The 27,607-nt window shown below is 40.0% G+C and overlaps 2 protein-coding genes across 3 annotated transcripts; one reads left to right on the forward strand and one right to left on the reverse strand.

The window, feature by feature from the left end:
• Positions 1 to 21,292, reverse strand: tnfaip8l1 (tumor necrosis factor, alpha-induced protein 8-like 1). 2 transcript variants are annotated; one of them, XM_034708022.1, is made up of 3 exons: positions 21,183 to 21,292; positions 3,942 to 4,221; positions 1 to 2,513 (listed from the first exon to the last, which is right to left on the reverse strand). In XM_034708022.1, the coding sequence occupies exons 2-3, from the start codon at positions 4,211 to 4,213 to the stop codon at positions 2,225 to 2,227; spliced, it is 561 nt and encodes a 186-aa protein (XP_034563913.1). In that variant the 5' UTR covers positions 4,214 to 4,221; positions 21,183 to 21,292; the 3' UTR covers positions 1 to 2,224. The 2 variants fall into 2 exon arrangements, with proteins under 2 accessions (XP_034563913.1, XP_034563903.1); XM_034708012.1 differs by lacking the exon at positions 21,183 to 21,292 and adding an exon at positions 18,652 to 19,115.
• Positions 20,698 to 27,210, forward strand: cope (COPI coat complex subunit epsilon). Its single transcript, XM_034707997.1, has 10 exons — positions 20,698 to 20,850; positions 21,010 to 21,072; positions 21,218 to 21,318; positions 22,281 to 22,433; positions 22,931 to 22,984; positions 23,271 to 23,352; positions 23,808 to 23,963; positions 25,403 to 25,471; positions 26,406 to 26,480; positions 26,849 to 27,210. The coding sequence occupies exons 1-10, from the start codon at positions 20,749 to 20,751 to the stop codon at positions 26,900 to 26,902; spliced, it is 909 nt and encodes a 302-aa protein (XP_034563888.1). The 5' UTR covers positions 20,698 to 20,748; the 3' UTR covers positions 26,903 to 27,210.
• Positions 27,211 to 27,607: the final 397 nt, after the last annotated feature.

Genomic DNA, 27,607 nt, shown 5'->3' on the forward strand with positions numbered 1-27,607 from the left:
TTCTTTAAAAAAATGTATATTTGTAATATATTTGCTGTGCCTGGGTTAGATACAGAGACACAAAAACAATCAAATTTACATGAATGAAATAAAAACTTCCTTATTCACACGAGTAAAAAAGCAACAAGATCAGTATATTCAATTTAAAGGACTTCAGAAAAACAAGTGGGGCTGCTGCAGAGGTTTGTGGTGATTCCTGCAAAGTGTGTCATGCATTTTAAACCGAAGGAGATTTAAACTAACCCTGAGATGTAGAGGGATTGGAGAAAATGACATCCAAAGACAATTAAAGTCAACTGTTTTGGGGGAATTAGGAAAAAGGATTTACTTTGAAGCCTTTAAAAATGGTGCAGTTGGGGTTAAAAGGGTCTGACAAATTCAGGAAAGTCATCGAAGAATTAAAAAAAACAAACAAAAAAAAGGAAATCTGCGACAGCCATCCCCTTTGTCTTCATTTACACCATAAGCAGAGTTGTAATCATCAAGTGCATACTGTTTTTCTGAAATGTTCCCCAGGAAAGAGACCGTATTTGAAGTGTCATCAGTCTTTTCTTTGGCAGAGCTGCTGTGGATGAAGTTAAAGTTTCAGCAATCCTATCTGGAAAAGCACAGCGCTTATTACACGGCTCAATTTCCAATTCTCTCACAGGTACGCACACAAACACACACTCAAACGCGCACACACACACACACACACAGAATATAAAATGAGGCCGCGGCACAAAACAATCTCCCAGACAGGCTCAGTGATACAAAAACACATAGACAAAAAGGAAAGACAGCTATTATGTGAGGTTAGAGAGGGAAAGTAGTAACTATTCATATGCTCCTTTATAAGGAAGAAACACAACAACATCTTTCACTCCATTAAAAGGACTTGCATCTCACAAACAGTGATGGTAATCTCCATCACATTACATGAGGCTGCTGTTTGCTGAAATGGAGAAGCTGCTCGACAGAGGCAGGCTCCGGGCCATTATACCACCCCGGAGTGTGGAGCTATAATTGCAGAGGGAGAGTACAATCAGGTACTGCATTTGTCTCTGCTCTAATCTCTATATACCCTGCCTGGTCCTTTTCATAGATACAGAGCTGCAGTTTTGGTCCAGCCTTTCATCTGACTGCTCATGGGGAGTCTTTTTAGTCCAGATCTGTCAGAATTTGAACCACAGTTGTTGTGCTTTTATGGATAAACCCCTGGCAATGCCGATAAACCTAAAACACAGCTGACCCTAGGCTCAAACATCTATTGTGATGAGTATTTCTGCTGTACTCTCACTTAATTCCCTTCGGACAACCTGACAGGGCAACCTTTGCACCTGATGCTTCATTGTGCTGCGCCCTGCTGTCATTCTGACATTTATAGACATTAAAAAAAAGTTTGTCATAGCAGATAAGCGTACAGCCAGCGAGACAGTCGAGTCAACAATGCAAAGCACAATCAAATTCCTTTATGTTTATAGTCCCACTCTGACCCAAATACTTCATCTTTGATGTGGTGGCTATAAACCAGGCTATTATGAGTAAAACTAGGTTTATAGGTGCCTTCTAAACAAAAGCCTGGCCTCTCTACAAAGTGGACTTCAGTGCATGATGCTGGGAGCTGGGAAATGCAGGATAAGCAGGATTACTTAACTGTCGTGCTTCACATAGTTTCATGTATGAGGGAGGTACAGTACAGCGCTTGTTCAGGATTGAGTGCAATAGTACTTACAGATAAGAAACAAACAAACAAAACAATCACTTCTTTATGCCCTTGGGTATTTGGAAAAGATGGAAATTCAGTTCCTTTTCAGGTGCTCCCAAAACCATTTGTCCATTGAAAGCACCTCACAGATAAAACTGAAGGCCTGTGCCTGGATTCATGTCTTTATGATTGAGTAAGAGAGCAAGCAAACTGCCCTTGGAATGAAGATAAAAATATGTTTTCCTAAGGCACAGTTGTCAAGGCTCCTACTCCAGTATGAACTGATAAGAGCTTAAAGTTTTACATTCATTCAAAATAAAACATCTGCTGTGGATTAACAAAACAATCTGACTTTGGACAAACTAGCAGAGAGAGTTTCAGTGTTACAGTAATGGCTGAAGGCACACAACACAGAGCGGCATAAGAAGAAAAAACATGTTCATCATTGTCACCTCAAAAAGAGAAAAGAAATGCTGCATGGTGGTTCACGAGAGGGTGACTAGAGGTAAAGGCGTCAGATGATGAGGACACCAGAGGTCAGAGATTGCCCTCGTCGAGCATCTTGTTGACCCCGTTGCAGATCCTCTGCAGGTGAACACGGTAAACCTCGGAGGGCCCGTACAGAGTGGCCAGGAAGTCACAGTCGGCGAAGTGATTGAACACGTGGTTGATCCGCGAGTGGCTCTTGGCTGTCAGGTGGCGTTTGATGGCCTGGTGCAGCAGTTCACGGCAATCATTCAAAATGGCGCTCATGACGCGGCGGTCAAAGGTGAACTCGATCTGGTGGAAACTGACCGCCGTCATGGCCAGAGTGTGAACTTTCTTCCTGTGAGACGACAGGAGAGAGAAGAGGCTGTCAGTTTCTAATTCTGACTGGAGCAGCAGAGGGAAGTAAAAATAGAAACTGCTGTCTTATGATTTTCTTTTGAAAAGTTTCACAACCCTCCCCTACCCAGCAGTTATAGGATTGTCCTTCACAGCGATGCATCTTCATGCTAACATAATCACCATTCTCCATACTGTGCACTAATGTCAGTGTCAAATGCCTCCAAGCTGACTTTTACTTTTTTTAGTGGGTAATACATAAACTGATGTGAAAGACAATTTCCTTAATTTGCCTCCATCAGCACACAAAAATACACTTGGCTGCAGATCTCCCTACTTGAAGCTCTCAACTAGGACCAGCTCAAGATAGGTCACATTCTCAAACACTACAGAACAATATTTTAGTATATGGTACAATCTAGCTGGCTTGTTCTCAAGTACAAAAGCATGCCAAACAACTAGTGATGTGCCGGCTGCAGCCACTAGCTGTAGCTCAAGTTGATGGCTACTGTCAAAATGCTATAATGCTCTACTGCTCAAATGCTAAGAAGCAAAGGCTGGCTAAAATGACATACAAAATGACATAACCACTTAACCAGAGTAATGCATTACCAGCACAGGCATGTGGATGTAAACATGCAAGGAGGATTAAAGTCTGGTGGGGCAAGCTCTGCTAATGCTAGCAACTCCTGGCAAACAGGTTTGACACCTTCTATTCACAGATTCTAATATTTAGTTTAGCCTTGTTCAATTATTTGCATACATTGTGAGTGTTTTCTTACCTGTAGAATATAGCTGTACCTTAGAGTTTAAATTTCTGTCTAAACAAGATAATTTGCTCCTTCAGAACATCTCTTTTACCAGCACCTTTAAACACCACTTTTTAACAAATATGCAGCACTGACACAAGGCTAAACTTGAGAGCCTTCACACATTTCACCTCATAGTCATATCTGAGTAGATTTTATTTATCTTACTGGTTTATTCACTTTTCATCACAAGAATTTTTTTTACCAAAAGGTAGAATTAACATTTTTCTTAAATTCCTGGTATCTTAAAATGAACTCAGGGCTGGCGTGAAAGTTTTTTTCTTCACTTACATTTTTGTACTGATCTCATGTACAGTCATTAAGTCTTACATTTTGTGTACCCATTAAACAAACAAAGTTTTTTCGGGATACTGCATGTCTTCCCCCACTCTCTACTCCCCACATTTCCTGTCTCTCTTCAGCTGTCCTATCAATAAAGGCAAAAAGGCCAAAAATATAACTTAAAAAAAAAATTAAGCCATGCTAAACTAAGTGAAGTTAAGCTAAGCTTTAGTTTCCATTCTCAAAGCAAATACCTTAGTGTGTTATCAGCCATTTCATCAAACTCTTGGATAAAAAATGTACACAAAAACAAACTATTCCTGACTCTTGCAGCGTACCTGAAGTTGTCCACCAGGATCAGCTCCTCGCCATTGAACTGGTTGTTTCTGTAGAGCACTCCCAGCTTCACCACCATCTTGATCAAGTTCTTGATGATCTTCTGGGACTCTTTCCGGTTGCGGGTATACTCCTTGGTGACGCGGTACAGCTCATCCAGCACCTCGCTGCTGGTGTCGTCGATGAAGAGGCTGGCCATGCTCTTTGTGGCCATCTTGCTCATTAGCTTCTTCTGCGCCTGCAGGGCCAAGCTCTTGGTACTGAAGGAGTCCATGGTTGAGTCTGACAGAGAAGAGGAGACAGAAAAAGAGGAAATCTGTTGGGTAATGGTTATTTTTAATAAAAACTGATGCGTTGCCCTTTTTTCTAATAATGTTCTTGCTGTTGATTTTGTTCCTTGAGATCTGAAACTAGAAATTAATGGAGAGGGGGCCACTTCTCAGACGGTAGCTCAGCCTCTCTTATCTCAAGGAACAAACATTAACACAGTGACAGCTTGCAATGTGTGAGGTTATTACTAATAACATCTACACTAATGCATTTTAAACTGCATGGCCAAGAACTGCCCCCTTTATTAGATAATGAGCCATGGCAGCTGTCAAATTAGTCCCAGCAAACCCCTGGCTCCAAGCCTACAATGTAGTTAGACAAAAATGTGTCATAACGCCTGCAGGATTAAAGTCAGTTACAGCAAGACTATGCAAAGAAGAGACAGTGCAAACTGGGTGTCTCATGCAGGGAATGCATCTGGAAAACAGGAAGGTGTGCATGTATGTGTGAATGAGAGCTAGAGGCAGACGGCGCAAAGTCATTCACCACATGCGTGTTGCTTGATTTATGTGTGATGCTGTTTCTAAGTGTGTGTTTGTGTGTTGTGTGTGTGTGTGTGTGTGTGTGTGTGTGTGTGTGTGTGTGTGTGTGTGTGTGTGTGTGTGTGTGTGTGTGTGTGTGTGTGTGTGTGTGTGTGTGCCAAAGCAGGGTGACTCAGTGAAAGGCTGCGCCCACAACAGAGGTGCATAAATAGTGGAGGTCAACGGCTTTCACTACAACTCCCCATCTCTCTTGACAATGAAGCAGATCCACATCATCTTAGCCACCGCATCATAATGCATTCAGCAGGTCACTGTTGAAGGTTAGAACTTTCTGTCGTTATTAAAAATAAAATTTTACTATTTTCGGGAATACTCCCTGTCGAACCTTGACAAATCCTCAAGGATAACCTGAAAGTACACAAAGACGAAAGGGGGCACAAAAACATTATTTCAACAACTGCTCTCCACGAACAGCACAAGAGAGGGAATGGACAAGATTGAAGAGGAGGAGAAACTGTTAATAAAATCCAACCATGTCAAAAACAGTCTGTCAGAATTCCTCAAAGGTGATGTCGTCAAATTGCTTGTTTTTTTTTTCAGAGTATTAAACTCAAAGTCACTTTTTTTAAAAACATGCTATGTTCTATAGAAAACCAAATCTTCATGTTAAAAGAACATGTTATGTGTTTTTTAATTGAAACTTATGAAAAAGTTATATATGTGATGGTTTGTGTAATGGGTGTATGCAGGAAAATGAGTGTTGATTACTGACTGAAGAGGTGAGGATTAATGTATGTGTGTGGGTTTAAATGTTAAGAGTATAAATGGATGCATTCACCTGGAAAGATGGAGGACAGAAACATGTCAGGACTGAGTGGCCATCTGGACATACTATTTCTTTATATGCATATGCATATAAAAGACTGGTAAAGATTGCATACAATTAAAAGTGTTGTACATTTTGTATTGTTACCCTTTCCAAATAAAAGAAAATTAAAACTTATGCAAAAAAGTAACTCATGATATTTTAAAAGACAAACTTAAGGCTTATTCCTGATATAACTGAAGCTCTCAGATGAAAGTGTTCTCCTTTCCTTCAAAGCTCAGTTTCTATAAGAGCATGAACACACACACAAACACACTGATGATTACACTCAACAAAACCAAAAGGAGGGGCAAGAGAGAAATCCAAGTCAGTGCAGTCAGGCAGGAAAAAACCTTGGGTCTATATGAGCATGGTCTATCAGATGATAAGAGAAACCTGCAGGATGGAGGCATTTAACCTCAATAGTTTTGATATGAACTACTTTTTCACACTGGGTACTGTAAACTGTCAAGGACTCACGGCTGGCATCTATCACATTATGTTATATATGCTCCTCTTCACAGAGTCCTTCATTGGGGCAAAGTTCTTTGCAAAGAACAATTAATTTTGGAGACTTTCAGCTTTTTTTAATGACAAATACCACTGCCACAGAGCTTAATTGATCATTTATCTACCCGATTCTTTTGAGCAATAAGTAGAATGTTTTGTCCTGGAGATTTTTTGAAAAATGCTAATTTACTCAAATCAGTTTACACAGACGCGAAACAGAAAAGCAATGACTCAATATGCTGATGCCTCCTTATGACCTAAAACTGCAAACAAGACCATCAACAAGAACAGTGACTATATCTTTATATTTTTCATCTTAATGTTGAAAGCTTGGCCGGGGGTATGAGTCAGACAAAGGGATTTATTACACACTGCTGATACAACTTTTTGGTTTCCCTTTTCCACAGCAAAGACTTTCAATAACTGACTTGTGACTGTAAAAATAGTTTAGGATGAGATTTTTTGTTACTCATGTACATGGCAGAATCAGAGCAGACGCCTTTGTCCACAGGGGGTGCCAAAACCAACAAAAGCCGAAGGTTCCTCACAGGAGCTTTAATTAAGAAAGCAGTTAGAGTTTTTATGGAAAGAAACTCTTATGTTGTGTTCACACCTGACGAAAATATAATCCAGTGCAAGGAAGCTCTGGTTTTAGCTTCCTTGCACTGGCTCCCTGTATGTTTTAGAATTGATTTTAAGATTTTACCGATTACTTTTAAAGCTCTGCATGGTCTTGCTCTGAGCTACATTGAGATCCTCGGGCAGAGGTTTATTGTGCATTCCAAATACAAAAAAGAAAACTAAAGGGGACAGGGCGTTCGCAGTGAGGGGTCCGACACTCTGGAACCATCTGCCCGAGGAGATCCGGTCTGCTGATTCAGTGAGCTCTTTTAAATCCCTTCTGAAAACATACTTTTATTGCAAAACTTTTCCTGATTTTGTTTTATTAAATTTTATTTTAACCGTCTTAAGAAATACATTTTCAAATAATTGTATTCCTTTAGAGTTCTTTTAGGGGAATTTCATGTCTTTTAAAATATGTTTTATTTCTTTATCTTGACTTGTGTTTTATTAACTACCTGTTTTTATTTTGCTGCCCATGTAAAGCACTTTGTAACCTGGTTTTTGAAAAGTGCTCTATAAATAAAACTATTATTATTATTATTATTTGTACAAGTGAATTACATGTAGAGACAATGTAATGGTGCAAGTAGCTGCAAGTTCATGTCGGGCAGCACAAATCACTTGAATGAAGCAAAATTAAACATGTGAATGGCACGAATCTGAGATGTGTTCAATGCACCACTCGCTTCTTTCGATAACTAGCAAGAGTTGAAAAATCAAAACTGAAGCGAATAATAAAGATAGCTAATTAGAGTGCAGATCCTCTGGTGACGTATGTGACAAATATTATGTGGAAAGTTATGCAAACCCTTGTCTGTCACTTGATTCAAGCAATCATTTGTACTAGCAAGTTAGCACTGCCCCAATTAGCATAACCAGCTTCAGCATTCAGATCAACCTTGTTTGATGACATCAGACTGGAGTGGTGCTTTTAAGGGACCCCTCTCACATGATTTGCGTGTTCCCAAAGATGCAAATGAGTGAGTTATTCGCACAAATTAAGCGAGAGAATACAAAACATTCTGGTGTTCCTATACGCACGAATTAAGCCATTGTTTGCATCTGGTGTGATCACGACATCACAAGGAACATAATAGCTGCACATTAATGTTCTGCCTATGATTAATCAGATGAGGGATACATCTTTTCATTGCTTCTGCTGAAATATAGAGACGTTTATAGAAATCTGGAAAACATTTTAATACACCAGTTTTCTGATGTATTTCCTCTCTGGAGTCAGGGAAATTCTCACCCAGGTAAGCATAGCTCTTCTTTACCTCATGGGAGCAAATAAGTATTCACCAGTCAGATCTCATTTCTTAATATCTAGGATAGAATTTATAGATGTGTTGTAATAGGAGCTTGCACAAATATAATTATTTTGTTTTGTTGCTGGGACAAAAGTGTCCAATCTACATCACAATAGGGGTTTAATCTCTCTACAATATCCCTCCACATGAAAGAATCTCCAAAGCTTTCCTGAAAATCTCTGTGACTGGCAGAACACTCTTCCACATGCAGGCGAATAATAATAAAGATCCAAAGCAGGAGAGATTCTATTAGTGCAGCAGACAATATGAACAATGACATATCCCTGCTGGGTGACTAGTGATTTTTTTTTTTTACTGTTGTTGGTACTAGAAGGCAGTACGTCTGCTGCTACAGTGTGTGACTTTCATTCCTCTCTCATTCTCTCTCTCCCTCTGCAATGCCTCTCCAAGAATATCAATAAGACTCCTTGGAGAGAGTGTCAGCAGGATGCTTCCCAGGGAGGAGACACACGAGAGGAGAGGGAGAGAAAAGACAAGAGGCAGAGAGATGGAGACACAAAGGGCGGGTGTGTGTGTGTGTTATAAATCAATCCCGAAACATGGGGGGAAAGTGTAGGTGTTTGAATGAGAGGTCATTTAAACACTGCCACCTGCTGAATCTAGTTTACCTCCCTCTTTTTCTTTAGCAGGCACTGGATGGCTTGAATCAGGCCTTTTTGCCAGATCACTTTCAGATCCCCATCCGCTGTTTCCTCACGATTGTAACTCTAAACTTGTCAGGCTGCACTTGTTACCGAAAATCCTGCCCTGATGCAATGTGTGTGAAATGGATAACAAGGAGAAGACACTAATGATCACACTGAAAGGAAAAAAAGAAACTTGCAATCTTTCTTTGCTGTTTCAGCAATGACTGAAAACAATCACTTAGTCCTGCTGTCACCCTCTCATCACAGCAGAGGACCTCAAGAGGACAATCGCCCATTGCAAAACACTTAGAGGAAGTCTTCATTTACCGCTCTCTCTCCCTCTCTTTCTCTGCGCCCTTGCTGATGGACGTGTATGAGTTTTGAGAAGTGCGAATGGATAATGTGCACATTAAGAAGAGCAACCCTCTTTCTCAGATTGGAGGGTGATTTCATAGTGCTCATTAAATTCCTCTCTATTGTCGGGGACCAGAGCCATCAGAGCTGTCAACTTTGTGTCGCCTGCAGACAAACAGCACAAAAAAAAGAAAAGAGGGAGGAAGACGAATGAGAAAGGGAGGAGTGTTTTGATTTCTTACAAACACTTTTAACTCAGCGCCACTTAGGATTGTCTCTCCGAGGTTTCACTCAACGCTGAGAGGTGACACGGGCACTCTTAAGGACGGAGCAAGATCCTCACTGTGGCTGTCACTTCTACCCCTCTATTTCACCCCAAAAGCAGAGAAAACTAAAGGCTGTGAGGGAAAGAGTCCTCAAGGGACAGGTGCTCGCAGTGATGAAAAGGTTTTCAATCAAGGGATCTTTTTTTTTTTGGGGTGACTTTGCAGCATGAGAGTGGTTAGTGCCAAATCTAAATGGCCTGTGAAGTCCTGTGCCCAGGGACCAGCCTGGCCAGCCCTGACACAGCGTCTCTGCAGAATTTATAGGAGGCAAAAAATGTAACGGATTTAAGGCAGAACAAGACATGACAGCAGCAAACCCTGCTGAGTATTTTTTTTTTGCAGAAACATAAAAGCCACAGCAAGCACTGCATGCAGTAATCGCACGAACCGACATCTGCATCACTGATAGGTCTGCTTTGCTGAGCAGCTGAAAATGAAAAACAAAGACAGATTGCGGCCGCCAACAGATCCTCGGCATAATTACAGCAGTTAGGCGAGCTACAAAATCATCAACTGGCTTAGAAAGAGCCTGCATATAGTCACTCACAAAGGCATGAGCTGAGCAAACAAAACTCGTGGAGAAGAAACCCGACCCTCCACGGTGTAGGATGGATGTCTGGTGACAGTGAAGCAGCCCTGGTGATGCATTCAGGGACTCTCACACCCTAATGCAGGTGCAGACAGCTCCGTCGGCCCTGCGTGACAGCACGACTGAGGGATTGAGGTAAAAAAGAAGCTGTGATGACGAAGTAATAACCCAGCTGTCCTCTCTAGTCCTTGGAGGATTATTGAAGCTGGGTCAGTTGAAGCCGGATAGGCCCTTTTTATTATCTGGCTTTAATTTGCGTGGTCTCTTTGAATTTCAGGGCATGCAGAGGCTGATGCTTGCATTGGGGACATTTCAGCCAAAAGCTTTTCCTAATTCATTTGGGGAAAAAGGGAAATGCGTGGGATGACAACTCCCACTGGCTGTCGTTTTCATTTAGCGGTTTAACAATGCAGCCGCTGTGGAGACCTTTGAGACTGATGCAGGGAATAAGGGCTGTAAAAAATTACGTCTACAGCTTGTTGTTACCACTCTGCTGGAGAGCCGTGTGGTGGATTGAAATGTCGGCTTGACTGTGGGTCAGTGCACCCATTAAGCCCAGACTGAAATGTCTCAGCAACAATTGATTTTTCAAAAGTTTGGTTCAGACATTCAGGTTGAATTGTGCTTACTTTACTCATATGTACAGGCCTCTATTTTCTTAAATAAAGCTTTGCACCTGCAAATCAAATTGCAATTAAATCCTTTCAGCCTCAGGTATAATGGGTTGAGAGCTAGTTGCCATGCTTACACAGATGAACTAATACTGTCGTCATTGAAGCCATTAAACCTGCTAAACAACAGCATGTTAGCATTTTCACTGTCAGCATTGAAATGTGCCGACGGTAGCATTTAGCTTGGAGCAGCGCTTCCAAGCGGAGCCTCAAACAAGCTGATGACTGTACACTGTGATTTTTTTTCATGTAAGATTGTTTCTTGTAAATTGATTTTGGATCTTTTATCCTTAATCATTTCAATAACAGCGTAATGTCTTTTCTCGAACTGACACGATGTCTAAAGTTAGAATTAAATGGCCAGGTGATTGCTATGCGATCTTATGAAGGATTCTCTCAGGTAAAGATTTTTGCATGGAGTAGTCATTAGAGATGTTGAACATTTCTTACAAGCTGCATGTCTCTGATCTTGTTCATAGATGGTGTAAAACTACAATAGTGCCAACTATTTTTTTTGCAAATTTAACCTTGAAAACAAAACAGAATGTGACTTCTGTTCTGTCTAATGCAAAACCTCTTCCCTGAATCAGGAGTTATGTGTACTAGCTTGCCAGCATACAATTGATGCAACACACAAGCAACAACCTGCAGTACCTTAAGCGTTAAATTAAGGCTGGTTGCAAAAGCTGAGAACCCCTCTTGTTAAAATCAAGTGGCAACCTACGGTCTAAAATATGAGTCCAATACGGAAGTGCTAAATACTGCAGTTCATCGAGGATCCGCTTGAGGCTGACTCCGGGAGTACCGGAAACCACATGCTGTAACAGTCAGAATATAATTGTTGTAATACCTGGTAGCGCCACATGGTCGTGCCACCTTTTTGTGTCAGTCTGTTACATACAAAAAAGTTGCACTTCCACTCTGCCCTCTTTCATCTGATGCTACTCGCTATCTTAGGTCAATTGCTACCTGCTACGATCGACCGCTAGCTCTCTCCACCTACACCAGCTAGCGTTATAATAGACAACAATTCAAAATAGCCGATCTATACAACAGAAATAAAACATGTTTACAGCCTGGTACAAAAGACTTGTGTAGTCTGGATAGCTCATTTCTCGATCGGCTCAAATTGTACGGGGGATGAATTTTTTTCAAACGCGGCAGTTTCAAAAATATTGAGATTGCGAGTCTTCCAATGTGAGGCACAGCTGACTTGATTGACAGGCGGGAACACTGTAGCTGTTGGCTAGGAGGCTCAAAGCCCGCCTCTTTACGTAACAATCACTCGACAGCAGCAATATAGCTGCCACCAACGATTGGCCTCAAAACAGCGCTTCAGAAACAGATGGGTGTCGTCACGGATACTACGTCCATATTTTACACAGTCTATGGTTAAAATGCTCATTTTTACAGCCGGACAAACAGGTTTACTGCCTGGTTCACAAAACAGTTTTGGTTATGTAGCTCATTTATTCTTTGTACACCCTTGACAAGGTGAATTCGTTAAGAACATATTTGTTAAGATAACATAAAAGCTACAAGTTATACAAACATTTGCATAACTGGGGCCTGGCAGAGTTAAAGGACAGGCGGGTGCATTAAAGCTGTTTGTCAGGAAGCTAAATGCTCACACCTCAGCTCCACTTCTTTGCATACATGTGTCTGAGTTAATGAAAAGTCAGGTTCAGTCAGCATTCCCAACATGATGCCTGCCATCATTGGGCCTTAAAACATCTGTCCAGACACCGATAGGCAATGCCACAGAGACCACGTCCTCGTTATACTGTCTGTGTTACACTGTCTAATCAACAGCTAGTGACATCAGCACATGACATATTTTTGCTGACACGCTGATGTGTGTTCAGATGATACCAATGGGTGCATCCCTTGTAGTCATCTGCACTTCATATGAGAACATTTGCACTCCCAGTGATGACCCATAACTGCTAGCATCAATCTTTTACATCACGGGGGGACATATAAATTGGAAAATGGAGCGAACACTAAAACATCATGATGAATATGTTTGCACACACTTTGTGGTCATTTTGGACATATGACATGCCTATTTGTGTTGATGAAGTTAAGATCATCAAAAAAAACCTTACACATCTATTTTGATTTCATGGGGACTTTCTTTCTGTTCTGGGACTAGACATTGCTCCTCTTTCAGAGCCTTAAATAGAAGCTGCAAACCACTGGTTGAAAAATACAGAAAATAGAGTGACAAAATGTTCATCAAAATTTCAAAGGGCCCAAGAAGATGAATTAAAAGTTCTTGTTTTATCTTACAAATAGTCCAAAACCCTAGGATAAGGAAATTAATTTGATATTAAAAAGCTAGAAGCTGAAAATCCTCATATTTAAGAGGCTGAAAACAGCACGATTGATTTTCTGAGAACTATTCTCAGTTGATGCCTTTGTTGATTTAGTAACCAATTTATGAAACTAAAAAGGAGTCAGCTACTGCCTAAGTGCTCAGAGATTCCTGACATGCTATTTACATGCATATCTTTTGCCGTTTGGCTGCTCATATAATGAGTAGATCCAACCTGGTATGAGCGTGACATTATCTTCCTGGAGGGGGCATTGACTTTAATCCAGGATGCAACCTCTGCATCCAATGCACTCGCATGTCAGTCAAGCTAAAGCTGAGGTGTGACAGGTGAGAAAGAGCCAGAAATCAGATACACCTGTGGCTTCCACCCACGCAAACCTGTGCCATCAGGCTCCATGAGGAAGAGGACGCCACAGCACTCAAAATATCACCTCTCTGATACCTGCTGCCAATCAAGACAGCGTGGTGGATACTGATAACAGTCCACATAGAGAAGAAATCCAATATAAAAATGGGTTTCAATATGCACTTGGCCACCTCAAGTTGCTAAAAAGGCTCTGGCAGAAATGGCAGAACTTTCCATGACACATCGTTTTACAAGTGATTGGTTGATGGCAGCAGAAAATGTCACGACTTTCATTCTCTTCAGGGATCAGTAGTCACACGGATTGGGGCACTGTGACCCTGACAGAGACGACTCCATCAGCAGAGAGGATCTTCACTGCTAGAAGATGGAGGCGATTACAGAGAACAGCTCCGTATTTGTAGAGATTGACTGCTCTCTAGCTCTCTGAGCGGACATAAATCAGACCCAAATCATGAGCCAAACAACAAAAATAACCCCCAATTATCTGCCCTCCACATAATGTGTGTCCAAATTACCTCTCCCCTTTTTGACAGTAGTCATTTTTTCTGCCATGTACACAGCATACTAAGTCAAAATGTGAAAGTTTATCAAATATACTCATGGTAGATGATAAGGTTCATTTTAATTTAAGTATTTTATATTTTCTAAACACTGATCCAGCTAATACTCCAGTCTAGTTATTGGAATCAGAGTTAAGATGAAAAAAATACCATCTGAACATCTCTAGTATTCTGTAACAGACTTAAAAAATGACTTCATTTTACAAAAAATTCAGACAACAGTTGCCTGGAAAACCCCAGATGATGTCATGAATATGCTTGTTTTCTGTGAGAAACAGCCCAAAGCCAACAGACGAGCAATGAACTGCCAAAGAACAAAGAAAAGCAGGAAAAAGTCTCCTTTAAGAGCCTGCTACTAGGAATTTTTTAGCATCTTAAACTTGTCTGACAAATTGATTATTCAAAATATTACTGTTTTTTTCTGTGGATAATTGCATGCCTATTCAAGTTATGGTTACCTTTTTCTTACAGTATCAGTGGTGTTTTGCACTATTTTTAAGGCAGATAAAATAATACACCTTTTTAATAAATCTCACTTGTGTTGGCTTTCATGAACTCCTCGCTGACACGGTGCCAACATAAACTAAACACGATAAGCCTCATAAAGGTTGTATTTATTGCAGGACGGCTGAGTTGGATTGGATGTTGCTGTGCTGTGTACACTTCCTGAACATATTGTATTTGCTTTGCTGCCTTTTGGTTGAACTCCCAGGAGTAAAAGGTAAATACAAAGCAGCCACCGTGTGAGAAGCGGGAAGTCTGCAGAACCACTCCTTTAAAAAAGCCTCACAAAGCTCGTCACTAAAAATTAAAATGGCTCCAGTGAAAAAGTAATAAAGGCAATCTTAAGGATGACTTAAAGCATTTCAGATGTCGTTAGAATTAATCCTTATCAGAATATCTTAAATCAGAGAACTTTTCCTCCACAGAACCTGCCCAGCTGTATGATATAATCAGACTCCACTTTGAGAAACAATAGACAATCCTGCTGGTTATATAAGGTACATCCGTGCTTTGTGTTCAGAGAGGACAAGTAACCACTCAAACGAGCACGGCAACTGGAACCACTCCACTGTTAGGGAATCAACAGCAGGATTTCAGGACAAATGAAAGCAGCAATTCCATCTTTCGTCAAGTTTCATGGTGTTTGTCTCACTCTTCCTCCTGAGATGTTGCATAACAGAGGAGGTACTGACTGCTAACAAAGAGAGCCAAAGCAGGGAACAGTGTGTGCGTGTGTTTACAATCGTATATGTCAGGCCCTTTGTGTTTGTGCAATGCTCTTTTTGTACATACGCTCATCTGGTCCAGCAGCTCTGACACATTTTTACTCGCTCACCATAATTGCATCTAAAGCGAAAACAAGGCGTAAATGTGATCATGCAGGTTTGGGATAAAATACTGGATCTTTGTATGATGTGCTGTCTCTGTCTCATCTTCCCACACAGTCGTCTTCTGTGAAGATTTGTGCAGATCTGCTGAGAAAGGCGGCAATCAGTACCTCCTGCTCACACATCCTGCCCCGTCCTGCTCCTCTTTTTTAACGGTTTTCTCAGATCTGCCAGGCCCCACTGCAAAATTAATAATTAACACATCGCTATATAATGGATCGCAGATTAATAATTCAGCCTGCCGATTTGGACTAAAATAGACCCGGGGCGAAGGGGAGCAGACTACGGTGCAACAGGTTGAGACAGAGACGTGAGACTGGGGATAAAGGCCCAACTAGCAGCAGATACAGTGAGAGACGGTGGCTGTGCACTGATGGTTTTAATTCTATAACGTCAGTCAGCGTTTCGCATGTATATGAAGACTGGGAGTACAGGAGCTGCTGTGCTGCCTGAGGCTGAGCTAATACAACACTCACTGACAACATTTGTTCAAGCAATGAAAATGTTTCATGCTAACATCTTCATATCTGTGAACATAAAGACCAGCGCACCCTGAAATATACAAGTTTTAATTATACGTTACTTACAATATAATAAGCATTTTAAAAGCCCTTCACACAATGCATGACATAGTCAAGGTGCTAACTGGTGCTTGAGCTATGACTGATGTCTGAGTCTATGACATTTTAATTAAGGCCACCATAAGAGCAGCGACCATTATAACTAATTTTATTCACTTGCAGCCCGGAGAGTGTAATTTGTTAACTCAGTATGTCAATTGAGTGGAAAATGCCAGTCTGAGTGGCTGCAGTAACAGCAGGGATGGAGATCAGTGAAAACAGAAGGGGGGGCCAATACAAGAGGACATGACTGTGACTAATAAATGACTCAAGTGAGATCTCAAATGAGTCTGGGCTATTGGTGGATGTCAACAGTCCTCACCCTCTCATTTTCAAACAATGTCTCGATATTTGCAGGTCAGGCAGCTCTGCTCTTTTAGCCAAGGCCACATACTCAGAGTGTTTGGGTTTCCACGGAAACTGGAGGCCACCTGCGTGCTGAGCTGAACTTTGCAGCCTCGTAAAAGCAGGTCAAACACCTCTCCTGTCTTGTCTGTGAGTTTCCATGGATCCCCTTCAGCGGGACTCAACAGTGTCTGCAGCATCACTGCTGCAATCTTCAGCTCTGTCCTTACTAACACTGCATGGGGAATGTCTGGCAACGTGACTGTATTGTCCTATTCTAACAGACACACAGAGGAGGGGATCTGCTGCAGATACAGTTACACTGAAATATACATAGACCAGGCTTACCAGCATCTACTTAATCCTGCTGGACAGTTATTATTATTTCCTGTCATTCAGAATCACATTGTGCCTTTGCTGAAACAATAATAAAGCTGTTGTGAGGCACAAAGCTATGATTAATGATGAAAAGCAAATACTCATTAAAAGCAGCCAAGGATGAAATCTAAAATAAACTGGCTTTAATTGTTCTGCAACACTGTATTTCACCTTCACTATATTTTAATGCTAAGAAAACAATTTGCTTTTTTTAGGGAGGTAATTAAGATAAGATAATTTGCATTATTGATTATCAAACTGATCAGTCCATTCTTCCTCTCTGTAACAAATTGACAAAAGTAGATTTAAAAAATATGTATCTCGGTTATCTGAGGCTAAATGTTGTGCTCATTTTGTCTGCAGCATCTAAGCACATTAAAATTTCATTATAGGTATTTCTTATTTTGAATGGGTCACCTAATACCATCCAATATCATTCTTAACAGTTTAAAAAATGTTCTTCACAATTTCCAAGAGCCTTTGACGTATTGTGCAAATTACCAATGATTTAATCAAAAGTATTTCACCTAATGTAGCAGCTGAAATCAGGACATCTTTTGGTTTGCATCTTCAAAAAAGCTGCAAACTGTTTCTCTGATAGAGTTTTTGGCCGTGCAGAAGCTTGAGAGCCGCCATAACAAAGCCACAAAGGAAGCCCCAGCATCTAAAAAAAGTAGATCCAAAAATGGAAAATCACATCATCTCTGATACAGCTAATGCAAGGAGAGAGGCAACTCCGAGTCCTGATCCAGGACCATAATTCATTTGACATGTCTGTTGAAGCTGTGCATGATAATGTGTGCTGCTACCTGCCAGAGCCCGGCTGCACAGTGAAGCCATTCATCCACACTCAAGCCTCATTCTGGAGCAAAGCTTTACAATGTAAACACAGCAATGTGTTACAAAACATATCAGTGTTTGCAAAACATAAGTCTTCTACACCCCTTTCAGTCTAGGCTGGATAAAGAGTGGAACTAGGAGAAGGCTTGTGAGGTGTTAAAACCAGCAAGATGAGAAGACTTTTTCAATCTACTTTTTTCTTGTTCCTACACACTTCCTCAATGACTCATGGGATTGTAAATGGTGTAGAATTTGTTCAGAAACCAAAGAAGTGCAACACAAGATATTTGTAAAATATTGCCTCAAAAAGTCACATGATGATCTCTGTGTTGAGATATCATATTGTTTATCTCATTACTTCCAAAACGAGACATACCAAAGGGAATACATTATATATAAGGTTAGTAAATGCTACTTAGTTTAAAACCCTTCAAAAACTTCAACATTTAAAATGCCTTGATATTGGTACAAGCGACTTCTGACAAGTTATACAATTCTCCCATCATTACTTTCAAATGATTGTACATATGGTTAGCCATTCTGCAATGTTTTACATTTCTTATCAATACCTGCTTAAACTAAGTAGTGAACTTCATATTAATCCACATGATAGCTTTCAATAGAAGAACCTCTTTGTTTACTTCTTGACCTGAGTGACATCCTTCTGTTTTATCTCTAAATAAAATGAATAAGAGATGCTATGAGACTTTCGAAATGTCAGCTAATAAATTGCCTAACACGTTAAGTCAATAACTTATAACTCAATTTTATTTCTCCAATAACTGTCCATTAAAGTCCACAATGGCGCTGTTCAGCATCATAAACTGAAGCCATGTTTGTTGCCAGTTGCTTGATTCCTATAAAGCTGTATTTGAATTGAATCACGTCCAGACTGATAAGCTTGAAATGTCTGACTTCTGCTAAATATGTGTGAGAAATGCGGTCTGATAGAATATGACATGAGACCTTTTACAAAATTGAGTTTATTAAGTTTAATTTTGCTGGTTGAGTATTAAACCCTGCTCTGTGCTGCCAAAGATAGACGTCCTAATAACACTGGGGGATTTGACCACAGGCCTCAGTCTGTTGATAAATGTAACCGATGTTTGTTTGTTGATTAGATGTTTCATTTAAAACTGCTCTTAAGACCAGCCGGTGAACTCACCTTTCTCTCTGCTCAGTGGCACACTGTCAGCCTACAAGAAGACAAGGTAATCTGAACAAAAATCTCTCAGGTCTTCACATCCTGGCAGAGCAGGGAAAAGTCGCTTCACTGCATGTTTGTTGGCTTGTTTTGTTGGATCTCGATAAGGAAAATAACACGTCCTCCTCTTGCTGTTGCCTTCTGTTCTGAAACCGTGTATCAGGCGCAGATGTGTAAATTATTGAAAGAGTGTTTTCTTCTCTCGGTTGCTGCGAGATCGGTTACAAGAGTTTGTTGTAACCCGATTCCTCCTCCTCCCTCCTACTTGTAAAAAAGTTTCAAACTTGAGGGGGACCTGCAAACAACAGATTGATGTCGGTTTGGGCCAATGGAGAAGCAACAGGGGGAGTGGGCCAGCCCAATCAGGCCGAATAAAGCACCATTTACAGCCCGCACATTCCCTGCCCCCATTAGGGTTTCCAGTAATTATGCTTGACCAGTCCTGAGTCGTATGGCTCACAGTTTCCCAGAGGAAATGGTGTTAGGGGAACAATGAAAGGAACTGTGGGGACCACTGATTTAGTCATTGAAATAATAATAAATTGACCTGTCAAATTCCACATTCATGACATTTACTTAATTTTTACTCGCCATCTTAAATATTAAATGTCAATTTTATAATTTATATATCAGAAATGCTTGATATTTAATAAGTTATGAGAACGACGGAGAGGGAGACTTTTTGAGCGGATGTTTTTAGGACACAGGAAGTTTTTCCTCATCTGTGTAATGCGGACACAGGACTTCCTGAGGTCAAAATAGCCTTGCATTGTTATCTTAAGCTGAGCTAATCTTACAGAATTAGTTATTAAGATACCAAGAGTTTCAGTCCGTTCGTAGCCCAATCTGTACTGATGATTTATTCACTGTTTTATAAAGTAAGTGTTTTGATGAACATGTGATATCGTATTGTTCATTGTTGACATATCATATAGTTTTGTGTTGCTGTAAATCACCGTTAAAAGACACCTGCGGAGTGGAAATTGAGCTGGTGCGCACTCTAGTGGTAAAATAGAATAAGCGGGGAATAGAGGTTGTATGGGCACTGATCATAGACTGTATTAAAATACTGATCATACTGATCATCACACTGATCATACTGATTCATTGGCAACGATATGAAATGTGCAAAAAAAAGTCAGAAAGTTAACCTGGTCCAGTCCATAACAAGACACGTGAAGGCCAATTGTCAATTTCAACATTTTCCCATTGTAAAATGGAAGTAAAAAAAAAAAAAATGCTACATAACTGATTTTGCAGGACACTGCGTGTTAATAATTTCCCATCTTAAAAATTAGTTTCCCTCAAAGACTGTCCTAAATCTGAAAAGCAGTCGATGTCTGGAAATGTTAGAGCAGGGGTGTCAAACATACATACATTACCCTCTTTATTATTAAAATCTACATGTTCTTTTGCTGTAAACATTACACTCGGTGTGTCAGGTGACTGGGAAACCTGTGTGTGTGGTGTGTTCACAGCGTTCACAGCAGGTTTCAGGGATTAAAGATTATTATATTTTTATTATATAGATGTAGATTATATTTGGCTCACAATGAGACTCATTATGACGAAAAATACAACAGCCGTTTATGTAAAAAGATAGTTCATTAAATGTGAACATTTTCCGAATGTACTTTTTTGCACCAAAAGAAAGGGAAACATTTCGAGTTGTCCTTCTCTATAGGTTATTATGTTATGATTTTACTGGTCTGGCCCACTTGAGATCAAATTGGGCTGTATGTGGCCCCTGATCTGAAACGAGTCTGACACCCTTGCTTTAGAGCAAGACCTTGTGCATCAGAGTTAACTCACAGTACTTCACTTATTGCATAAAGGCTTGCATGAAAGACATTTTTTTTTAGTATTTGTTTACGTTTGTTACTATTTTATCCATCTAATGAGATAACTGGACCCATAATATTCCTTACATGGTTCCTTACATGGTTCTTTACATGGTTCACCTGTGTTTTTGTCGTTGAACTTCATCTCCCATAATGCTCAGAGGCAAGCAGGGAGGTGACGTACTTGTGCTACGTGTCCGGAAGCACAGTTGTCAACATGGCGACGCAGCAGGGTGATGTTGATGAGCTCTTCGATGTGAAAAATGCCTATTATATTGGCAGTTATCAGCAATGTATCAACGAGGCTCAGAAAGTGAAGGTAAGTATCAAACTGCGTCAGCTGAATGTTTTAGAAATACTGTTTTACCTCAACGCTCCTGCCTAACTGAAGCTAACATTTCGGGCAAGGATGCTAAACATGCTAGGAGCTCTTCTGCTGTAAAGTACTTAACTTCTACCCGTGTTTTTATCCTCAAAGCCCTCGACACCAGAGAAAGAGACTGAAAGGGATATGTTCTTGTACAGAGCTTACATTGCCCAGGTAAACCGACCTTTAAAACGGACCGATTCAGTGTCCTAAACAGCTCTGTTAGCTGTTAGCCGTCATATACATGGCTGTTTAAATACCAGATCAAAAACCCTGCTGCTCACCTTCACCTATTGTGCTGTCTGGTTCTGCCTCACAGAGGAAGTATGCTGTTGTCCTGGATGATATCAAGGCCACCTCTTCACCCGAGCTTCAGGCTGTCAGAATGCTTGCTGAGTATCTGTCCAATGAAGGCAAAAGGTACGATATCACAACAGAGCTTTAGGTCAAACATTTGTTATCTGTCACTTTCTGTGGAGCCCATTTATTTGTTTAAAAGTCCAGTATTGAGGATTCATACTGTCTATATAGACATGGCACAAAGCATTAAACACACAGATGACCCTCAGGATAATATTTCACCAGACAAAATCCCTTTGAAAATTAGGATGGGTATGTGTGTTCCAGGCACACAAAACATGGTTCTCCACCCTGATGGAAAAACACAGCTAGGTCACTATGCTGGAGTTTTGATGCTGGTGCAATACTTGTGACCAATTTTGCATGCTTGATATGAGGTTTCAGGCAAACCTAAATACAAGAGATCTGCCTTTAAGTAAATTGACCATCTTCTTTAGTTTGCACAAATGGTTGGTTCTTTTTGGTGTCAAACTTTCTCCATTGTACATTTATTGGTTTTTTTTTTCCTGAGGAAGGGAAAGCATCATTTACTTAAAAGCAGTATCGATCTCCTCTCCATCCCCCGGACTAAGCTGCAGACTTTTGGGGACAGAGCATTCAGTGTGGCAGCCCCACTCTGGGGAACTCTCTCCCTCCCGACATCCACAGCGCCACAACCCTGGACACTTTTAAGAAAGCTGTCAAAACGCACCTTTTCCTCAAGGCCTCTCCCCGTTAGATAGTGTTATCCCCACCTACCCCCCAGACCCCCTACCTGACCCTGTGAAGCAACCTTGGGTTTCTTGAAAGGCGCTATATGAATACCAGTTATTATTATTATTGTTAGAAATCCAACTACGTTATCAAATATATACTATAAAATCTAAAGACTCATTTTGTCACAAACTTAAGATTGTGAGTGGAGATTACTAAACAGCTTCTTGAGCAGATTATGCCATTTTCTACATAAGTGTTTTATTTATTGTGAGACAAAAAGTCTCTGAAGTGTAAAGTCCTTATTTTACCTTTTTTTTTTCCTGCAGGGATGCTATTGTTGCAGAACTAGAAAAGAAGATGGCAAAGAGTGTTGATGCTGCCAACACCACCTTCCTCCTCATGGCGGCCTCCATCTACTACCATGAGTTGAACACTGATGCTGCGCTAAGAACTCTGCACCAAGGAGAAAGCCTTGAGTGGTAAGAAGGGATTAGGATTTTAATTTTGAGAAAGGGTCGTCATTATTTTTTCAAACTGAATTCAAGTTAGTATCAGCCAAGAGAATTCAACCTGTTATTGGATATACTAATCAAATTTGAACCACAATAAAAATGAAAGAAAATTATGCTTGTTCTATGTTACATACACTGTACAGATGCTAAAAGTCATCACAGTTATTGTCTTGTCAAACCCATTGTGGCATAGTTTTTCTAAATGCAGTTTGGAAAAAATAAAGCAAGGCAAAAATGCTGTAGTCTATTCATTAAGGAGGGAACAATCATTTGCAATCATTATACTCTTTTACATATATTTTTCGTGTGTAATATAGTAGAGATTTATGATACATGCAACATTTTGTAAGCTAAAGTTGTAATCTATGTTTCACTCTGTACTCTGATGGGTCACTGGGTTTGTAAGGTTGAAGACAACAGCCTGTAACTGACCAAATTTACCTGAACATTTGCTTGTTTTCCAGCATGGCCATGAGCATTCAGGTGTTGCTGAGCTTGGATCGTGTTGACCTTGCGAGGTATGGCAAAACAAATCAACTGTGCATGATTTGCATTGAATTGTTATGGCAGCTTTGTTATTTGAAGACCCATGGAAACCATCCAGGTGCTCTGTGAATGTGTTTACAGAAGTCATTTGACTGTCAACATGTTCACCATTGTAAACCTTTTTTAAAAAAAATATATATATACTGTAAGGTAACAGGGTTAAACTTGGAATTAAACCAATGATAATAATACTAGAATGAGAAATACACGTTTGTACGGTCTCTTTTACATGACGTTGACATGTTCTCTCATTGGCAGGAAAGAGCTGAAGAAGATGCAGGAGCAGGATGAGGACGCCACTCTAACCCAACTGGCCACCGCCTGGGTTAATATTGCTGTGGTGAGGAAACCAGGATTAATTTACACAAAAATACATAAAGTAGATTTATAAATAATGTGTAATAATAATATAAACAGCACTATGTTCAAACACTGGACACATTTTGGAGTGAATAGCAGAGGCTCAATGTGGACAACGTAAAGGGTTTTTCTTTCCAGCCCATCATCAACTTCTACATTATTTTAATTGAGATGGACTGAACCTGAAACTGGTCCATAGTAATAATAGAGAACAGTAGTGTGCGGAGTCATTACTGGTGCAATATAAGGCTTATCTTAACAATACACTTTTAGAGTGACTATTGAGGAGCAGTGATCCCCCTCTGACACCATTACAGGCCAAAAAATAAACAAGTAGCAGTTGTCTTGTACTTCTTATTTGCTTCTCAGCATGATCACTGCTGCGGAAAATACATTTGCTCTCTTGTAAATTTGTATACACTCTGCTTGTTTCAGGGCGGAGAGAAGCTGCAGGATGCCTATTACATCTTCCAGGAGATGTCAGACAAATATTCGTCTACACTGCTGCTCCTAAACGGGCAGGCGGCCTGCTACATGGCTCAGAACAAGTGGGAGGAGGCTGAGGGAGTGCTGCAGGAGGCACTTGACAAGGTTGGAGGACAATAGTTTGTTTTTCATCACTCTTGATTTGCACTTGCCTACTTTTTTGAAGCACAGTTTATTTAGCTGAAGCTCTCACTGGCTTGTAAGGTAGTCTGGTATTCCATTCATACCCTTAAGAATTAAATACTTGATGTCCTCTCCTTATGAGGTTACACCTAATGAGAAACTGAACATGAATAATTTTAAAAAAGGTTAAAGAAAGTTACCTAAACTGTCAGAATTATTCTTAAAGTGAGACATATTATAAAAATGACATCCCTAGCACCACATTTATTGGAAACAAAGCACTAATGGAACAACCTAATCCCTGCCAGGTTTATGTCACAACTGAAAGATATTGACATTCATTTTGAAACATGTCAAATTTTTAGGGAAATCAGGTTTATGTAATATTAAATGTGGTTTATCAACAGGGCCCTTGGGACCACAGTGAGGTCAGCCAAAGTGCATACAACTTTTATGCAAAGTACCTCAAAAAGAGCCTGTTTGAACTGTTTCCACTGAAGCAGCAGATGGCACTAGATACTCTTTTATAGTAAACAGCTGCTGCAACTTTCCATTAACAGGATAGGGTTTGACCAGTGCACAGTGTGTATCTACACTGCTTATCAGCAGAAGTGTTATTATTTAAGTGTCTTTCACGTTTCATACAATATTCAGATTTAATAAATGCTGATCCGTCACATCTTCTGTGTTTTAGCTTGCTTTTCAACACATTATGGTAAATGGTAAATGGACTTGTACTTATATAGGACTAGTCTTCCCGACTGCTCAAAGTGCTTACACATGAATGTAATTTGTGCTCTGCTTCACAGACTGGTTTCTTTTTTATCTCGAAGTTGCATATTTGTTGTATTTTAAGAACTGGGTTCACTACACTCTGAGATGACTTTGTTGAATGGGCAAAAACTGAACAACCTGTTTTAGTGAGCTGCAGTTAGGTTTTTTATTTATATTTTTTAAACCAATCTTCAACCTTTTCTCCGGAAAGTAACCCCCAGAAACTGAGCTTAGTGTTCCTGCTTAGTGAGACAGGCCATTCATTGGTGACTTGAATGGACGGCCCAACGCAGAGTTAGCTGGTTAAATTTTTACAAAGGTGTCAGTTACTCAATCACGTTATCTTTCACTCAACAGATAGAATGTATCAAGGGTATAATGTCACTCTACATGAATGTCATTGCTCAGGTCTGCTTAACAAAACAAGATGAGTGTTTTTTTTTTTGTCTTTTTTACAATAAGTTACAGAAATTAAAAAAACAAGTAGAAGTTTGAATGTTTACATAAAGTCTCATAGTGGCTTAAGGAATCAAACCATGTCATTAAAATATTTCCTTCAGTGAAGGACGTTGGTCTCCAATTTGTATTTCCTAAGTCTTGGTGAGATAGACTAACTCCATCTGTGTCTTCCTCTCTCCTCCCTTTAGGACAGCAGCCACCCTGAGACGTTGATCAACCTCATAGTGCTTACTCAGCACTTGGGTAAAGCTCCTGAGGTGAGACTTTGGACCTAACGCTGTTAACGAAGAAGTCACTTTTAATATTCATTGGTTTAGCGGTCTCCTCTTGACAAACTCCTCCTCAGTCAAAGACTTGAAAATCTTCCTCTGATAACACCCGGTGCCTTGAGTACAAGATGCTCTCATCAGCAATTTTCTGTGTGTTTGCTTTGATTAAAGCAGGCAAAAGCATTCAACCAAGCGATTTCTTGATTGCATTAGTCCTCTATCATGAAAAGTGTCACCTAAGCATTTCTTCTAGTTTAGTGCTGTGTGTGTTATCAACTCAGAGTTCAAAAGGATAAAGACTCTATCAGTTTTACGTTTGATGGTCTTGATAATAGTGCAGTGGAACACTGACCATTGACACAGAGCATCATCAGGAAATTTCCAAGTGTGATAACCGCTGATAAGCACGTAGCAACCAAGGTTCGCTGGAATGATGTGCAATACTGCTTCAAACAGGTATCTTGGTAGAAGATAGTGATTTTTGAATATAGTTAGTTTTAGGTAAATATAAGTCAGGAAATGTGAGTTAACGACATAAGTACAAATGATGTCTTAATCAGTGGTTCCCAATTTATCTTGGCACTGCACAATTTTAGTTTCAGTTTGATTATGTTTGATTGTGGCCTGGCAGTATCAACAAACAGCCCATTAGCTTTTAATTTAACAGAGCCTGACCCACTTGGAAGTAGTGGGAAGAGTACAGACGACAACATTAGTACAATCATAGAGACAACAAAAGGGTTCTTTATTTGCAGAATCGTGTGTTTACAGTCTCCTGATGAACAGGTTTTTTTGTTGACAAACTGTCATAAATTGAATATGTACTCTTATTTGTTTCCTTGGATCTGTGTGTACAGGGCTTTTTTATAAATTATTTCCTTTTTTTACACTCTGACTTTACTGCTATTACCTCTTTCTCCAGGTAACCAATCGCTACCTCTCTCAGCTGAAAGATGCACACAGAGCCCATCCATTCCTCAAAGACTATTTAGCCAAGGTAATGTAAGGTGCCAGTTTTTATGTCATGCTTTTTATTCTGATGCCATTGACCTATGACCAGGTCTACTCAGGTTTACAAGATCTACCCACTATTGTTGACAAGCCCTTATACCCTTTACTCTGACATCGTTTGATTACCCAGCCTGGTTGTTTTGATGGTTCTGCAGTAGCCGGTGCAAAACATCAAACTTGGAATCTTCAGCCTTTGTCCCACATTGAGTAATAATTACACTGGAGTGCAGATGTACATAAACATTTTTAAACTGGGTTATGTTACCAAACAAACCATGTGATTTACAGCTGTTCCCATGGTTGGATGTTTTTCCTTGCATTTAACTGTTTCCTCTGCTCTTTGTTTTCCTGCAGGAGAATGAGTTTGACAGACTAGTGATGCAGTATGCTCCCATAGCTACAGCATAAAACATCTGCTCTCGCTGAAACCTATCAACAGTGGACTTCAGTATCACACCATGAGGAGTCAACAGTCTCTGTCTGTCTCTAACTTTCATACCTGTATTTTTTTTTTGTACTTGTAAGAAAAAAAATATGAAAATTAAATTTGGCTGTTTTATTTAAATGAGAACAGAAATGGTCATTGCTTAGGTACAGATGAAACATGTCTGTCTTTGTACATCCATTCTTATAGATTCACATTTCTCCTATGGATATCAATTTGACTGTTTATTGTAAGCATTCCCTTTGACATGATAATAAATGTTTAATTCCTGTGTTGTGTTTGAAGAGTGTTTTTGTAGAAAAAGAAGGGCTTCACTTGCTATCATCATGATTTATGCCAAGTAAGTAATACAAAATAAGCAGGGTTATGACCAGTGGTGGACGGTAGCAGAGTAAATGTACTTGAGTACTGTACTTAAGTACATTTTTTGAGTGTCTGTACTTTACTTCAGTATTATGTTTTAGGGAATGTATTCCTTTTACGCCACTACATTCAGAAGACAATTATTGTACTTTTGACTCCACTACATTTCTATCAGTGCTCTAGTTACTCACTACTTTTGCTTTGAAGTCAGTTCATGAATTTGCCTCTCTTTTCTGAAATCTGATCCCTGGCTTGAACATGGAGCAAACAGAGCAAATTTCACTCAGACCAGGCAGTTCATGTAG

Source organism: Notolabrus celidotus, chromosome 2 (genome assembly GCF_009762535.1).
Source record: "Notolabrus celidotus isolate fNotCel1 chromosome 2, fNotCel1.pri, whole genome shotgun sequence".
In the NCBI taxonomy this organism is placed as follows: domain Eukaryota; kingdom Metazoa; phylum Chordata; class Actinopteri; order Labriformes; family Labridae; genus Notolabrus; species Notolabrus celidotus.

Bases quoted from the DNA above. Each gene is read 5' to 3' on its own strand.
- tnfaip8l1 (XM_034708022.1), bottom strand. From the start codon at position 4,213: ATGGACTCCTTCAGTACCAAGAGCTTGGCCCTGCAGGCGCAGAAGAAG. The intron at 2,514-3,941 runs GTACGCTGCAAG...GTCGTCTCACAG, and splicing joins ATCCTGGTGGACAACTTCAG to GAAGAAAGTTCACACTCTGG.
- cope (XM_034707997.1), top strand. From the start codon at position 20,749: ATGGCGACGCAGCAGGGTGATGTTGATGAGCTCTTCGATGTGAAAAAT. The intron at 21,073-21,217 runs GTAAACCGACCT...TCTGCCTCACAG, and splicing joins ACAGAGCTTACATTGCCCAG to AGGAAGTATGCTGTTGTCCT. The intron at 25,472-26,405 runs GTGAGACTTTGG...CTCTTTCTCCAG, and splicing joins ACTTGGGTAAAGCTCCTGAG to GTAACCAATCGCTACCTCTC.